The sequence below is a fragment of the Gossypium hirsutum genome, chromosome D13 (genome assembly GCF_007990345.1).
Source record: "Gossypium hirsutum isolate 1008001.06 chromosome D13, Gossypium_hirsutum_v2.1, whole genome shotgun sequence".
Lineage (NCBI taxonomy): Eukaryota > Viridiplantae > Streptophyta > Magnoliopsida > Malvales > Malvaceae > Gossypium > Gossypium hirsutum.
In genome coordinates, this window is record NC_053449.1 from 63,193,215 (window position 1) to 63,210,864 (window position 17,650).

Sequence of the window (17,650 nt, forward strand, 5' to 3'; positions counted from 1 at the left end):
AAGGATGATGCTTTAATATCTTAAGAAATTAAAAAAAAGGTACTTTTTTTCATTTTTTTTCTTATTTATTTTTTAAAAATATTTTCACCCAAAGGCTGTAATTTGTAAATCTTGCAATTTTAAGACAATGATATTAAAATTTTACAATTTAATTATAATTATAAAAAAGGGAAAAAAAAAACAAAGGGAAAACAAAAGGAAGCTTTTTCAAAGCAACATTAAAGAATCAAACTTTAAAAATGAAAAATTGAAAAAAAAAAAAAAACTTCTTTCGAAAACTGTGAAAAAGACCTCTCTTTCTCTAGACCTTGCATTATTTGCATTTATTTCCGTTCATCCAATGGTATAAATCTAAAAAGAAAAAAAAAAGAGAAAAAAAGAAAAGCAAATCCCATCAATCAGCTACCTTTTGATCGATCAAGGAATCTGATCATCAATCCAAAAACAGATTGATAGCCGTTGGATTTGATGACTCCTATGTTGACATGTCGCCGGCGTTAATAGACCCCGGAGGAGCTTCTTATTCAACCCCCAATGGTCAGGTTTCTTCTGGTCCTTTTACATTGAATTCATTTGGGTCTTTTTCTGTTTCTCAATCGAAATTTTCACAAGAAAAGATGAACCCATCTTCTAGTTTTGGATTTGGAAGCGATTTTAATTCTGGGTTTTCGGATTCCAACCCGAATAATCCCGATTTTAGCTTCAATACGCCGTCCACACAACGACCATCGGCCGGCCTTGCTAGGCCAAGGCTTGTTAAAATTAGAAAGCAATTGAATTCCCATAATTTGAAATCTTCAGGCGATTTAGGAACTCGGTTAGGGCCGGGTTTTAATCCATTTCGGCCTGTGTCCGGTGTTCCTGGCCCGGGTGGGAATTTAGAGGGAGGAGTTGTGGAAGAAATGAGGAATTTGAGAATTGGGAAAAGTTGTGGTTTAGGTGATCAAAGTTTAGTTTTTAAGCTTCCGGACGAGTTAAGGAAGTTGAACATCGAGGACGGTTCCAAGGGTAATTGGAGCAATGTGAATGATAGCAATGTAGGTGGTTATGTTGGAGAAGGTGTGGAAACTGGAAAACTTCCGGATGAGTTGCAGAGCAAGTTGAATATTAAAGGCGGTGAGGATTTTGTTGATGGAAGTAAGAAGGTATTCGTATTTACGGGCGGAAAAGGTAGTGATTCTTTGGTCGGAAGCTCAACAGATGCTGTTCAAGATAGGATCAAGAATTTGAATATAAAGGGGTCCGATGATAGTAAAACGAATGAGAAGACGGGTGAAAAGTCTGGTCATCTTGGTGGGGAAAGAGAGAAGGTATTGTCAACTGAGATGGAGAGGAAATTGAATATTAAGAGTGTTTCGGGAGATTCTACTGCTCAAACTGACAAGGGATTTTCTTCTTCACAAATATTTGGAAATGATGTACGAACTGAAAAGTTGGATGATAAGAAGCTCGAAGAGTTCAGTAATTCTCTACATAAAGAATCTGTTTTCCAGGCAGCAACATCGGGTTTGTATCCAAGTGATATTAGACCTGGTGAAGCTGCAGCATCATCAACTCTGTTTTCATCTACTACAATGCATTTCCAGCCTGGTGCAAATTCCTTTGGCTCGACTTCTAGTAAACCAGAAAAGAAGGATGGGTTTGGTTTTACGGCCAAACAAGATACTATATATTCACCCTTTGTAGAATTCAAAACTCCTCATTCACAGGCAAATATGTTCTTTGGATTAAATAAAAAATTAGAATTTAGTGCAAAGAAAGAAACCAGTAAAACCACAAAAGTCAAGAAAAGGAAAGGAAAGTTGAAGCAATCTACACCAGTCCAGCTATGGCATGGACCAGATTTTGTTTCTAGTAAAACTGGTGCTCGGGATAATGCAGATGCTTCGGAGTATTCACCAATGGATGTCTCACCATATCAAGAAACCCTAGCTGATACTCGATGTTCAAGAGAATCTTCCGTAGCTTCGGATGAGTCACAACCAGTAGTTCCCAATGATGCAATAGATGAGGATCTGGTTACTGCAACACAACATATGGATATAAAAGGAAGTGAGAAAGATGAAATAAAAATGGAGGGTTATGGAGATGTTTTCAATAAAGCTGTTGCTACCAAAGCTCCTCAAGAAGATTCTGTATCAGGGGCTGAAACTGAAAGCTTTATATCTGCAGTTGAGGAGATAGATGATAACAGTGATATTGCTCTTAGTTCAGCTGAAAAGGAAGTCACTTCGAGATTGAATATCGAGAGGCAAGATAGTGACACTCAGATGTACTTTTCTTCCACTTCTAATTCAGAACATATAAGTGGGTGTGACTTCACCTTTGCTGCATCTTCTTCAGCTCAAAGTCAACTATCATCACCAACACGCTATCACCGAAAGAAGAATTCGGCTAAAATTTCTTTTGATACTCCTTATTCCGGTTCAAATGTGAGAATTCCTTGTGCATCGTCTTCTGCACAGTTTTCTCCTTACCCTGGAGCTTCAGTGCATTTATCTCCCCTACAAGGTCAAAAAACAGATTTGTCTACTTTGCAAAGCAATGTTGGAGGGAATTCTATGGTGAACAAAGGACCGGAGATCAAGCATGAGTCTAATTTGACTGGTGCAAGCACTGCAGCTCAGGAATCATGTGAAAAGTGGCGATTAAGGTTATTATTAGTTTTTGATAAATTACCTTCATTCTTTTAAAACATATTGTTTCCAAGTAGATTAATAATTTGTATGTTCTCATAGAGGTAAAAGTACCATGGAGGCCCGTGTACTAGGAGTCAAATTGCATTTTGCCCCCTCTACTAAAAAACTGGACAAATTACTCCCTGTACATTAGATCAAAGATAAAACTGGTTTGGTTGACGAAATAACCAGATAATTACATGTGGCATGCCATGCATACCTCATCTTGACAGACAGGGACCAATTTTTAACAATAAAAATGGATGAAAATTTTAACAGAAGGACTAGCTTGCTCTTTGATCTTATGTATAGGACTAATTTAGTCAATTTTTTTAGTAGTGGGAATAAAATGCAATCTAACATATAGTACAAGGGCCTCCATGGTACTTTTACCTTCTCATAGATCATACTTGGTCCATCTTGTAATTTGGTGATGATACCTCCACTGATAAATCCATTTTGTATATACCAGGGGAAACCAAGCCTATGCGAATGGAGATTCATCCAAAGCTGAGGAATATTATACACAAGGGATAAGTTGTATTCCTGAGAGTGAGACATCTAAAAGCTGCCTTCGAGCATTGATGCTGTGCTATAGCAACCGTGCAGCTACACGAATGTCTCTTGGAAGAATGAAAGATGCACTAGGAGATTGCATGATGGCCATGGCAATAGATCCCAACTTTTCAAGGGTTCAACTTAGAGCAGCTAAGTAAGGCTCCTCATTTGTTTCATTTTCTTTAATTTAAGTCACTGCTGCTCTGGAATTGTGTATAATTCTGTATTTCCGTTTCAACTTTATAAATTCCTTATATACACTGTAGTTATTAAAGATTGAAATTTTTTTTTTTAAGTCTTTGTTGCATGAGAATTTATAAGTATTTGTTTCAGATTACTGACTATGTTTTCCATTTCCTACATACACATTTCTCTGTGGAGCCAATATTGCTCTGCATTGTTATCCAGTTATCATTGTTAGGCTGTTGGTTTTGTAATTAATTTGCATTTCAGTGAACTGTTATGAGTTTGGTTCATGTTTGTTATCGGCTTTCTCGTAGCTCCCCTAACCCTGGCTTGATTTTTTCTTTTCCTTCTAGTTGCTACCTTGCCCTTGGGGAAGTTGAGAACTCAATGCGATACTTCAGGAAGTGCTTGCAATCTGGAACTGATGTTTATGTGGACCGAAAAATTGCATTAGAAGCCTCTGATGGCCTACAAAAGACACAGGTGCTTATTGTTATACACACATATGACTAAATGTAGGTTTATTTGAGGTGATGATAATGTGACTGATGAGTTCCTCTATGACAGAAAGTGTCTGAATGCATGCACCAATCTACCGAACTTTTGCAAAGAAGAACATCTGATGGTGGCGAGAGTGCTTTGGAACTAATTGCTGAAGCCTTGAAAATAAGCATGTACTCGGAAAAATTACTTGAAATGAAAGCGGAAGCCCTTTTCATTGTATGTTTATTCCCGTAAACTTTTTCTAAATGTAGAACTCATGAAAGTAGATCATTTATTGTCTCAGGAAGATTGTTGGAATTATAATAACAATTTTTCTATTTGCAGCTTCGCAAATACGAAGAGGTAATTCAGCTGTGTGAGAAGACATTTGATTCAGCTGAAAAGAATTCCTTATCATTTGATAGCAATGGTCAAATAGCCAATCTGGATAGTTCGAGTTTCTTGAAGGACTTGACCTTTAGAGTTTGGCGGTGTCGAATGATCTTCAAATCTTATTTTCATCTGGGAAAGCTTGAAGAGGCTATTGCTTTTCTGGAGAAGCAAGAGGAATTGCAGTCCTCTATGTATAGGTAAACTTCACGGCCCTCCACTCATTCAATATATTAATTTATGTGCTGTACTACAATGATTGGTGCACATTCTTGGGTTTATCCAGGGATGGAAGCAACAGTCTAGAATCATCAATCCCATTGGCTGCTACTGTCCGCGAACTCTTGAGTCATAAGGTATTTTTCCTTGACATAATTTTTGCACTAAGAAACTTTTCTAGTTTATGCACACCTATGCATGTCATTGTCCTTTTGTTCACCTGGTGATATAGGTAAACTATATTCACTAGTATATTTACAACATTAACAAAATTATACTTCAGTGCACATTGGAGACATTAATAGAAATTATGTGTACTGAAAAGTAAATTATTCATGAACTTTCTATTAAAACAGAATTTTAAAAACAAAATTTCAGGTCATAACGGATCAGGTACAGATAATAAACAATTTTTTGAGTTGGGATATGGTATCCAAATATGATTATCTTGGTTGAACTGGCTTTCATTGAGGATATTGTAAAGTTGTATTGTGCCAAAAACTGCCCCATTGCTATCCCAAAGTATAAAACCAGTACTCAGAAGTCTCGTGTACTTTGCGGTGTATCGATAAAAGGTTTGGTCTCAAATGCAATTATTTCATTTATCTGCAGGCTGCAGGGAATAAAGCATTTCAATCGGGAAGACACTTGGAAGCTGTTGAACATTATACTGCTGCTTTATCTGGCAATATGGAGTCCCGGCCTTTTTCAGCTATTTGTTTCTGTAATCGTGCTGCTGCGTATAAAGCACTGGGTCAAATCACTGATGCAATTGCTGATTGTAGCCTTGCCATAGCACTCAACGGCAATTATTTGAAGGTTTGTCTGCAAACTGATGTTATCTTTATGCTCATACATAGGAATATGAAAATGATTTATGGAACTAAGAAATGTAAATTTCAATTCCAGCAAGACCATTGGTATTTTTTGTTTGGTGACATATTTGCGGTTTCACATTTTTGCAGGCAATATCTAGACGAGCCACTTTATACGAGATGGTTAGAGACTACGATCAAGCAGCCAGTGATATTGAAAGATTTATTTCGCTTCTCATGAAGCAAATGGAGGCGAAGACCAATCAAATTGGAACAACTGACCGACCAATGAACTTTGCAAATGACTTGAGACAAGCTCGTTTGTGGCTTTCTGAAATCGAGGAAGAAGACAAAAAGGAAGTCCCTCTGGATTTCTATCTAATTTTGTAAGTTTATTCATTTGTGATCATAATTGGCATTTGGAAATCATCAAAGTTCATACGAACATGGATCCTCAAGGCCACTTTGTCTTAATATCATATTCATTTCTTTGCTTTTTCCTTAAACCTTTTCAAATATTTTTATCTTGGTAGTTAATTTTAGATTTCATATTCAAGTTTAAACCTTACCAGATTATTTTAATTGTAACGGCAGGGGGGTCGAACCATCTGTTTCAGCAGCAGAAATTAAGAAGGCATATCGGAAATCTGCTCTTAGACATCATCCTGACAAGGTTTCATATATATGCTGCTATATGCATATTTTTTAAAGTTCGATGCCAATCTGTCTGATTTATTTTTATTTTTGTGTGTGTAGGCTGTTCAATCCCTTGTAAGACATGAAAACGGAGATGATAGGCTTTGGAAGGAGATAAGAGAAGAGGCCTACAAGGATGCTGACAAACTATTTAAGATAATTGGAGAGGCATATGCTATACTTTCGGACCCTATCAAGGTATGTGTTACCCTTTATCCGATACATCTATGCCTTCCTTTAGGTGCAATATGATACATTTATGTTTACAGTATTTGGAACTATATATTACCAAGGTACTCTTAGATGATATTTTGTGACTGATTGGTTTAAGGTTTAAGGTTTAGGAGGATGCTTTAAAAGGCAAACAATCTTGGGACAGACCTGTGTATGCCACAAATTCCTTTTATGATGTGTCCGAATACATGAATCGATTTGATTTAAAAGGAATAGTGAAAGAACAGATATTTGTCTATATATAGAGAGAGAGAGGCAGAACATCGGAAGTATGAGTTATTCCGATTGGCACTCAATAGCGGATTCTAGGCAATGCATAGTTTGCCGTTCTATAGCCTTTCTCCTGACCTAAACATTGAATTGTCTTCTTAGCCATGATTTCATATTTAAATGTTTGACATTCATTTCCTATTAATATCTGGACGTGGATACGAGGAGATAATCCTTCAAGGACCTTTCAAATACATTAAAAATAGTCCTTTCCTTTTGATCACCAATTCATTTTTCCTTCAAATAAATTGATGTGTCCTACCATCGAATGAATTTGGTATTGTTCAAGTTTCTATATACTCGGGAAACCTAACCGTTCCATCTAAGGACCGATTATCTCGTATTTTTTAGAAAAGAAAACGTGAATGTTAACAGGACTTTATTTCTTTTTTGCTTGGGGTTACCGAGAAAATATGGCGTGTGTTCTTTAATCTTGTAACATCGTCTTCTTGCAGCGCTCAAGGTACGATCTTGAAGAAGAGTCGAGAAATGTGCAAAAGAAACGTACTGGAGCCACATCCAGAGCCGCTACAACAGATGCTCAAAGTTATTCAGTAGATAGAAGTAGGCAACATTGGAGGGAGGTCAGAAGATCGTACGGCTTCTCAACCTCCAAAGCATCCGAAACCACTCAATCAAGCAGATTCTATTGACAATTATGAGCCTTGCGTTAGAAGAGAATCTCAAGATATCTAACAGATTCCAATACAGATTAAGAACTCAACAGAACGGAATCTACTCCGACCGTAATCAAGAAGTAGGTGTGTGCTCTTACCGAATGGTTGGTTTCTTTAACACTATATCAATGGATTTAAATATGAACTAACAAAGTTGAACAGTTGAAATCTGAAAGAAGCCCTTTCCGTTTCAAGGACATTGCTTGCTTATCAAGTAAACCAAAAAAAAAAAATAGTACAGGTGACATCATAAACACCATGGAAGCTTTGAAGGGTTTTTGCAGCTTTCTTCCTCAAGCTGATATTCCCTAATTTTGAGAGCAGTTTTTTTTTTTTTTTTGGTTTTGGGGGGGGGGGGAGGTTAATACATTTTACCATATTTTCTTGATTGATTGTTTGATTTAATTGCTTTGTTTATGAAAAAGAGATGAAGCTTCTGAAATGAAAGATGTTTTGATTGTGTACAGTTGTTTTTCACCATTTGAAAAATCAAAGTTTGAACGAGTAAACTCTTTTGATCTTCTATTATTGCTTTGCTTCTCTTTTTTGTTTTTTTGTTTTTTTTTTTTGTTGTTAGTAGTGTATTCATATCATGTTTATGTTATGTTTTTTTATTCGTAATAATTTTTGATGTATTATATGTTTTTATATAAATTTTGACACATTAATAATTCATCAAATATACCATGTCCATCTTTATATTAGATGTCAGATTATGTTTTATTCTTTCTATTAAAAAAATAGATATATTTATCTCTTTCTATTAGAACAAAGAACAAATGGTTTTTTTTGTTAACATCTAATTGTGTTGTTAAAAATTGACGTGGCTAATGAAATGATTAGATAGTGACAAGTATCGTGTCACCTATATTTTATGTAGACATGTAGAGACCAGTTTTTAACAGTAGAATTGAATAAAATTTTAAACAGAATGATTAGTTTATTCTTTGATATAATGTACTGAGACTAAGTTGTCTATTTTTTTTAGTAGATGGGACAAAATGCAATCTGAGTCTCCCTTCGTGCTACTTCTACCTTCAATATTGTTATATCATATTTTGTATAGTGTATTAACTAGAATTGATATTTTGTGCAGGGTTTATCTATGTTATATTTATATATTTTATTGGATTAGTGTCACAAGTCAATTTAAAAACAATTAAAAATTTATTTTATTTAAAAAATAAATATTATTAAAAGATATTTATTTTTACATAAAATTTATTAAAATAATTAAACCCAAAAAAATCAACAGTGCTATAATATAGTAATGATTAGAATAATCACATCATGAGACTAGATCATTTTAGTGTAATTTAATTCCGAGTTAACTGTGTTAAAAGTTTTTAAATTTTAAATTAGTCTTCAAACTTTAAATTATTCTAATGGAGTCACGTCAAAATATATTTAAATTAAACAAATCTTCCGGTTAGTGTAATTGTACGTTTAAGTGTTAAATATATATATATTAGATTAGTAACATTTATAAGTCAATAGAAGTCGATTAAGTCTTAGCTTGATTGACATGGGTATTATTGTTAATACAGAAGGGAGTGAGTTCGAATATGCTGAAGCGCATTATCCTCCTATTTATGGGTTGCGTTAAAAACTAGTTCTTATTCGTTAGAATAAAGTACACATGTGTGAAACGGTTTGATTATTCCGTCAACTATACAATTTGCGAAAGAAAATAAACGAGATTTAAAATAAAATTTATAATTAAAAAAAAGTGAAGGAAATGACGTGTACGAGTCACGTGACTACATCATGTCAAAAAGTAGAATCCGACGTTGCACGCGGAAAAACGTGAACGACTCTGCACCAAAGACTTAAAGACTAGAGAGAAAGAGCGCAGGGGCAAAACCGGAAACACATAATTATAAAAATATTTTTAAAAATTATAATATATCAGAGGCAGAGGGGATGAGCTGTCAAAGCAGGAAAAATACACGTGTCATGCATTAACCTACGGTGGTCCCATCTAAGCTGGGACAAAAGAAGTAAAATTTAAATTATTAAATAAATAAATAAATAAAATCAAATACAAACGTAGTATATGTCAATTGAAATTATCTTATTAGTTGTTTTTTAAATATCTTTATTATATTTAATTTATTATTAAAATATTTATTTTTTAAATTAATTCAACCACTTTTTTTTTTAATTCTATTTTTACCAATTTTTAACAATTTACTCATAAATGGATATATCGAACAATTTGTAATCCAACCGATCAGTCCGATTTCAACTATATTGTTAACAACTACAAGTGGAACCAAAAATGTAAATATTTACTGTTTCTAATCTCGGGGTGAAAAAAGTTAAAATAAGTTACCGTGAGAAGTTGTGAGTTGCGAGAGATAAAAAGAATATTTCTCAGGTATTTTTCTTTTTTTTATATAATTTATTTTAATATATATATTAACGATTTTCCAGGTTGGCTTTGCTGGCTGACACTTTGAGGGATGTAATGATTTACAGTTGGACTTTGAGAAATTAAATCAAATCATGTTTTCTAAATTATAATAATATATATTTTTTTTTTAAAAACAATGGAGCTTCATGCATTCTGGTCCTTACTAGAGTTTCATAATTTATTTCCATTTTTTCGTAAAAAATAAATATATTATATTAATAGTAATTCAGTTATAAAAAATTACAAAATAGTCATTTAATTATTTAATTTGTGTTTTTTATCACCTAACTATCTAGGATTTTTGAGTATTTTCGTTTTTACATCAGCCAGCTGGTGATTAAAAAAGACAAAAGTGAATAGTTAAATGACTATTTTGTAACTTTTTATAATTGAGCGACCAAAAAGAAAAAGAAACATAGTTAGGTGACTACTGATATAAACTTACCCAGAATTAATTATCGAACCGATTAAATTATCCTAAAATTATTTAAATGGAATCAAATTAATTCGTCAAACCAATTTAACCGAGATTAATTAAGATATTGATTCAAAGAAATATTTTAAATCGATTAAATTATAAAATTATTTAATTCTTATTTTATTTAATCGAATAAATGGTATTCAAATCTACAACCCTTGTTAACGGTTTTACAAGGTTTTGCCGACATACTATAATAAATTATAAAATTTTTCAATTAAAAATTTGTTTTCCTGTTTAAATATATATTTAGATTAAATTAAAATTATTTATTAAAAAGACTTAACTAATTAATTAATTAATTCTTAAAACATGTTTAAAATTTTGATAAGGTTTTCGAGAACTTTAAAATCTTAAATTTGAGCATAATGTGTTTGACACTTTATTAAAATCGAATAATTTATATTAATTTCTTTTAACATTCGACAATTCAACTAACATTAATCAACTCGACCCGAACAAAAAAATTAAAATAATTTATTGAGCCTGTTAAATTTGATTGTTCGTTAATATATTTTAAGTTTGACTTCGATTTTATTTGATTTATTTATTTTGTAAAATTAAAAAAAAAACCGAACCGACCAAATATTCATCATAATCAGAAGTTGTTAATTCATCTTTAGACCCTTTTAAAAAAAACAAAAAAAATTGGTGCATTGCATGGCCATGAAAATGCCATGCATTATATATATATATACCACTATTTGTAATGAATGTGAGAGGGACTTGACAATATGTGAAGCCAAAATGGAATTTAAAAAAGCCCTTTGAAATTTTAAGATCTACACAAATCTGGCTACTAAATGTGCACTTTTGGTCACCAACTTTTTCTATTTTAAACCCTCTTTCCATCATTATCTTTTAAAAATATTATATATTAAAAGTTCACTATTTTTAAATATATTTTTAAATACAATTATATAAAACATGATTTTTTAGAGTAAAATATATTAAAAGTTACTGAACTATTAATAATTTTATAATTTGATCATTCAACTTTGAAAAATTATAAAATAGCCGTTGAACTATTTAGAAGTTTTCATGATTAAGTCATTGGGATTATTTTTTTTTTGATGAACAGTACTTAAGATCTAAGCCGATCTGACGGTAAATGTCGAAGATAGGTGAAAAAAATGTTCGGATTTTGGCACATAGATTCGTGACCTTCAGAGTTATTTTATGAAAAAAATAAACTAAATTATAGAATAGGAAGGAAATGAGAGGTTTCAATTGGTGCCGGTGGTATGAATGAAGAAGGTCATACAACGACAATTTTAACAACTCAATGATTTTAATGAAAACTTTCGAATAGTTTAATAACTTTTTTAAAATTAAATAACTAAAATATAAATTTACTGATAATTTGATGTAATTTTCCCAATTTTTTATTCACTATTAAATTAGAAATGGGTAATAATTTTATTAAATTTAACTATATTTATTTGTGACTTGACAAGTGAGAGATTGTCAAACCACATTTTAGGAGGGGAAATTAATCAAGTATATATTATATTATATTATATTATATTATATTACAATGTGTTTTTATTTTTCAAATTTTATTATTTAAAAAAAAAGTAGCCATGATTGATTGGACCATATTCTTCATGTTTGTTAGGTTTTTAGACATTAATTATGTTACTAACTGCTTTAATTTTCTATATTTATACTGAATAAATTATTATTTTGGACCACATCATTAGGATTTGATAATAATATTTTAAATATATATTTTTTAATTTGATTAATTATTTTTAGAGAGCAATGTACAATATTACTATGTACTAACTTGAGTGAAATTTTAAAAGGCCAGAAGTTAAATTTATCCTTTTAGGAGGGTTGGAGTCCTTGTTAGGTTCTTACTGTCACCCCATAGACCATTGATTCTCGACGTAACTAATCGATTTGATTTAGTTTTAACAACCATGATCAAAACACATTGAAATTTTAGCTTGAATAATTGAAAACCAATACATTACATATAGGCCAATACTATTTCAGTACCAACTAACATGATCAATACGCGAGTTAAGCAGTATTTAACCATCTATGCCAATTCATAAAAAGATACATTTTTCAGTTATTTTTATTAAGGAGGTCATGGATAGCGTCATTCTAAATCTGAGATAATTTTTTACCCATATTCACTGCATCAATTGTTGATAAAGTGTACAACAAGAAAGGAGGACAAGAAGGAACAAGGAGCAAATCAATGTAGTGTTGTGGAGGTCGATTCACCTAAAAAGACCAAAAGTCGAAACAATGACAAGAAGGCAGGCCAATTGAGAAGATAATTGCTTAGAGTAGCTTTAGAGTGCCAAAAAATTGATCCGGTCTTCATCGCTAACCAGAATATTTATAGGAGAGATCCCATTGTTTATTAGTGTGAAGTGACAAGTTATTATGAATAAAGTTATCATTATCTAATGCGTGAATGAAATGTACCACTAGACCCATTTCATTATTCATTCAATCCGTTCAAGGTCGTTATGTTTGAATAAACCCCTCGTGACTTTAAAAACGTGTTCACACCTAAAAAGTGGGTGTCTAATCAATTTTAAGAGGTGAGAACAAATGATCGAGAGCACAAAAGATTAATGGCTCATTAATCAAAGCGGGTAATCAAGTACAATACTATTTTAAACGAAATCAACAAAGAGTTCAACACTGCTGCTGATACTGACATGTGTCCACGTAACGGAAGGATATAATAAATACCAACCACCACGATGAATTCGCGAGTTAAACAATATTTAACGTCCTGTCCCAACACATAAAAAATTGGTCTTATAACACTGATGCAATGGAAAATAGTCCATAAAATGAAAAAGAATTAACGCACGTGTGTAAAATTAATTATTATTTTTTAAAACGACGACCTCTTCTCTTGTCTAGTCAAGTCAACTTGCTTTAAAACATCAAAAACGAATTGTACGGTCAAGATCAATCAATCGAATCTGACATTAAATCTAAGGTCCAGATCAATTTCTCAGTCTCCTAACAGTATTTCATAATATCGCGCGATATATTGGAGTCTGGTAAGTGGAAGCTGTATATGTGTGATGTATCGCCGTAGTACGATCAACTTCAATTAATGTTTTTTTCCTTGAAAAGTTCAAAAAATAAATTACAAATAAATGCAATAATTAACATACAAAAATGGTTAATTTATTAAATTTTATATGAACATAAAATCATAATAAAAATAATTATTCAGTAGAGTTTATAGGATTAAGATTAATTTTTTTAAATACAATAATTAACATACAAAACTCGTTTTCTATTTTTTTATTTTTAAATGATTAAATCTTATAAAATTTTAATAATTTATTTAATTAAATTCAAATCAATTAGTCCGAATTTATAAATTATTTTCTTGTTATGAAAAAAGAACAATATAAAAATTGGTTTCCAAAACTCCATAAACATGTTGCTTTTTTCATTAAAAGAAGAAAAAATTGTTGCTTTGTTGAAAGGCAACATTTATAACATATTAATTTATATTTTTCACGTCTTATTTATAACATGTTTAAAACTATTCTATTGAGTCTTAACTCGATTGATATGAGTATTATTGTCAATCCAAAAGAGTGGATTCGAGTGTGCTGAAATGTACTATGAGTAGTGCAGTGCGTCTAACTTTCTTTTTATCTTACTCCATAATATCTAATCTCAACGCTATAACGAGATTGTTAAGAGGAAAAACATGTTTAAAATGAACGTTTTTATTACATTTATTTTAAACCTAATAAATTATTGTCTTATTGAAAACATAAACCCAATATTTTTATTTTAGTTTTTTTGGAAAACACAGAAATATTTCTCATTGGTTGACAGCCTTTAATTAACTGTATACTGTGAAAATAAAAATAAAAAACAATAAATGACAGCAAATGTAAAATTAAATAACAAAAGGTTAAAAACACAAATTGGATGGTACAGTTTTACAGCTTTTTTATTTTGTTGTTGTTGAAACACAGCTGGAATTAGCGGGAGACAGCTGTCATTTTTTTGTACGGAACAAATACGCAGCTACCGTCGCCGTTTTATTTAAAAAAATTTAATTCTTTTTTTGGGGCTACCTTTCCCTTTTGAAGGGTCCTCTTTTTTCCCCTTTATTGTTTACTGTTTTGCCCTTCTCTTTGTAATTAATGGCAATTGGGTCCTCCTAGATTTTGTGTGGGACTTTTTCAGGCTTTTGAATGATTTTGGGGTTTTTTTTGTTTTTTTGGTATTGGTTGATGACATTTGGGAATTTTACTTTCCTTTCTCATTTTACTTAAAATGCCCTTGCCCTTTTTTGGGCAATTTTAAATGTATAAAGTGCTTATGTAATATTTTTTTTAAAAGTCTAATATAACATAGAAGGGTTAAAATGTAATCTAACTCTTAATACATAGGCTTTCATGATACTTTTATTGGTTGAGGTTTTAAAATTTTAAGATCTAAGTCGATACTTTATAAACGTTATAATTTTGTGTTCGAGTCTCACGTTAAGTAAATCGTGTATGAGTTCTCTTTAGATTTAAATCTCATCGTGCTTATACAGTACAAATCATAAATACTATATGTTCGATCAATTATAATTAGAATTAACTCAATACAATGCACAATAGATTAAAAATCGAAATATATTCAAACATGTACTAGAGTAAATCTAGATTTTTCTTTTACTTTTTTTAAAGTACATGTAGACTGTCACACGAGTTGCCACATTAGTGTCATTTAAATTTTAACGATCCAATCAAGCTTTTCATTTAAAAAAATTGAAATCGACTAAAATTTAAAGGGTAATGATCAAAATGATAAAATAAATAAACGTTAAGGACTATATATGTTATTATACCGTTTTATTTTTAAACTTCTAAAACAAAATTTTAATCTTTCAACTGAATTCACCATAAAGTGAATGTTTGGTGGGTTGGTTCATAACTAACAATATTTTAGGCATAATGTAGTTTATGTTTCCGACAAATTGCTTCATAGCACCATTGAATTTCAACATGTTTGTCAATGGGACAGGTTGTCCATTGAAATTGGAACACTAATTTACAGTGCTATTCTAACAAAGCATGTAATCTTAACAAAGTCAAAATGTTTTTTAATTTTGAATAAATAAATGGATTTCAATAGTAGATTTGAAAATCTTAATTTATTACCAGGAATAGTGAATTAGATCTGAATAATGAATGTCTAAATTCGAGCTGTACTATTCACAGACGATCTGTTATTTTTTATACAATGCTCAGAGCTACCCATAACTCTTTCTCAATCTTTAAATAGTAGGGTAATTTAGTTCAGCACACTCGAACCCACATCCTTCTGCACTGACAATAATATCGATTCCGATCGAATTAAGACTCAATCGACTATTTTTTTTATACGAATTCTACATTTTAGTTATTTTAAACATGTATTTAATTATTTGTGGTTATTGGATATAGGGAGAGATATAGATTGACTAAGTCAAATTGAAAGCAATCCCTTTTCTTTACGCCACGAAATTATAGTCAATTCAATCAATTTGACACACAAGTCTTAGTCTTATGATTAAAATATTGGATTAGAAGTTTGAATTTACGAGAGCACTCACTTGTTTGATTGGTTCACATTTTAGTACCAATTAAGTAGTTAAATGTTTATTAGTATTTTAATTTCGTTATTGTGGTTAAGGGATTTTAGTTCACATATATATATATATAATTTCATCAGTTAATTCAATTTATTAATATTATTAGCTGATTGAATCTTAACTCGATTGGTATGAGCATTGTTGCCAATATAAGAATATGTGGGTTCGAGTACGCTGAAGCACATTATCCTCCTATTTATGGGTTGGGAAAGGACTATGAGTAGTTTTAGATATTATGCCAAAAAGAACATATATGATCAGAACTTATAAAGAAATTGTTCAAAAAAAATATTAAATTGATTTTAAAAAATAATTGTCCCAGGACCAAAAAAAAAGTAACATCAATAAGATGAGTTGAATGGTTTTTTTTTTAAATTCACATAATAATTTTAGTCGAGTTAATTAGCGATATTATAAAATTATATCAAATTAAACTATAAGGACCAAATCTCGAATCTTAGCATAATAAAAGAGCCAAAACCATAATTTAACAAAAATATAAATAAAATAGTAAAATAGATTTTTAGGGTTTATTAAATGAAGGTGTGGACTTGAAATTAAAAAAACATTTAAAAATAATAAATTTTGTAATTTTTGTTGGAATATATAATTTTTTTCTTTTAGTTTCATTTTAATAAATAAGAGAAATTAAATAATAGGAATGAAATAAATTTAAAAAAAAAACCACTAGTTGCTTTCATAATTAGTGTGTAGCTGAACATTCTCTAATGACATTTCCACTAAAAAAAATAAAACAATGAAAATGAGATTTAGTTCTTATAATTAAGAAAATTACAATTTGAGCCCTTATCAAATTTTTAAATTTCAATTCAAATTATTTTAATACAAAATTGTTAACTTTTGCCTCAGAGTTTTTTAATTTTATTTCGATCCCCTGTCACAAAATTCGTGGCTTCAACCCAACATCGATATTTATTTATTTTAGTAAGGAATAGACCAAAATCATTAAGAACGAACGTAAAATTATCACAAATCTCACATTATCAACTAACGTACCAAATAAACAAGCGACGTTGATATTACACTCATGGGGGTGAAGCAAAAAAATTTTCTTGGAGGGTAGAATTTTAGTTATATATTTTTATGAAAGTTAAAATGTAATTTCACCATTTTAATAGTTTATACCTTTATAATTTTATCTTTTGAAAAAATGTAAATTTATCATGTACCATTTTAATATTTTATAAATTTTAAAAGATCAAAACTAAAATTTTTCATTTCAGAAGACCGAACTCCCGCCAGGTCCTGTGTCGGCACAATTAAACTTGGTTATACGATTAACGAAAGGTAACATTCCTATTAATAATCTTATATTTATATTTAAACCACATATTTAAGAAAAATTTAAAAAATACTTTAAAAACTATAAAACACAAAGGTTAAAATATGCTATAAGTTATCGTACTATTTGTAAATCTAGAATTTAGTCATTGTACATTTTATTTTTAAATTTATTTTGTTAAATTCAGGTTCATTACAACGTCACATTTTTCTAGTTACATTGCTATAAAGTGAATATTTTTTATTTGTTAATAACTGGACCTGATTTTTAAAATCTTAAAAAGTAAAGAGACTAAATCCTTAAAAATAAAAGTATAAAGACTAAATTTTAAATTTATGAAAAGTAGAAGGACTTATGACATATTTTGACCCAATATTAATTATGATTAAATTTACTTTAATAAATACGAGTGATTCACGTCTCCACTAATAAAAGAGAGCTAAAACAAAAACATGCTGAAAATGTCTTAATCAAATCAGTCAAAGCCAATCAAATTCCGCCTTTCAAAACTTAAGCCGACCGACCATTTTTTATTGTTATTTTTTTATAAAAAAGCACAACGTCCACGTCATCATTCCCCCCCCCGCCCCTAACCGTAATTATCATCAACTTTAA

At 30.8% G+C, this 17,650-nt stretch overlaps 1 protein-coding gene across 1 annotated transcript; it reads left to right on the forward strand.

Annotated features, from left to right (window-relative positions):
• The first annotated feature begins 225 nt into the window (after nucleotides 1–225).
• Nucleotides 226–7,715, forward strand: LOC107945186 (uncharacterized). The gene is made up of 11 exons (XM_016879061.2): nucleotides 226–2,653; nucleotides 3,151–3,390; nucleotides 3,776–3,905; nucleotides 3,990–4,142; nucleotides 4,251–4,495; nucleotides 4,582–4,651; nucleotides 5,127–5,333; nucleotides 5,480–5,715; nucleotides 5,924–6,002; nucleotides 6,086–6,223; nucleotides 6,985–7,715. The coding sequence occupies exons 1-11, from the start codon at nucleotides 486–488 to the stop codon at nucleotides 7,180–7,182; spliced, it is 3,864 nt and encodes a 1,287-aa protein (XP_016734550.2). The 5' UTR covers nucleotides 226–485; the 3' UTR covers nucleotides 7,183–7,715.
• Nucleotides 7,716–17,650: the final 9,935 nt, after the last annotated feature.

Bases quoted from the DNA above. Each gene is read 5' to 3' on its own strand.
- LOC107945186 (XM_016879061.2), top strand. From the start codon at position 486: ATGTCGCCGGCGTTAATAGACCCCGGAGGAGCTTCTTATTCAACCCCC. The intron at 3,906-3,989 runs GTGCTTATTGTT...CCTCTATGACAG, and splicing joins ATGGCCTACAAAAGACACAG to AAAGTGTCTGAATGCATGCA. The intron at 4,143-4,250 runs GTATGTTTATTC...TTCTATTTGCAG, and splicing joins AAGCGGAAGCCCTTTTCATT to CTTCGCAAATACGAAGAGGT.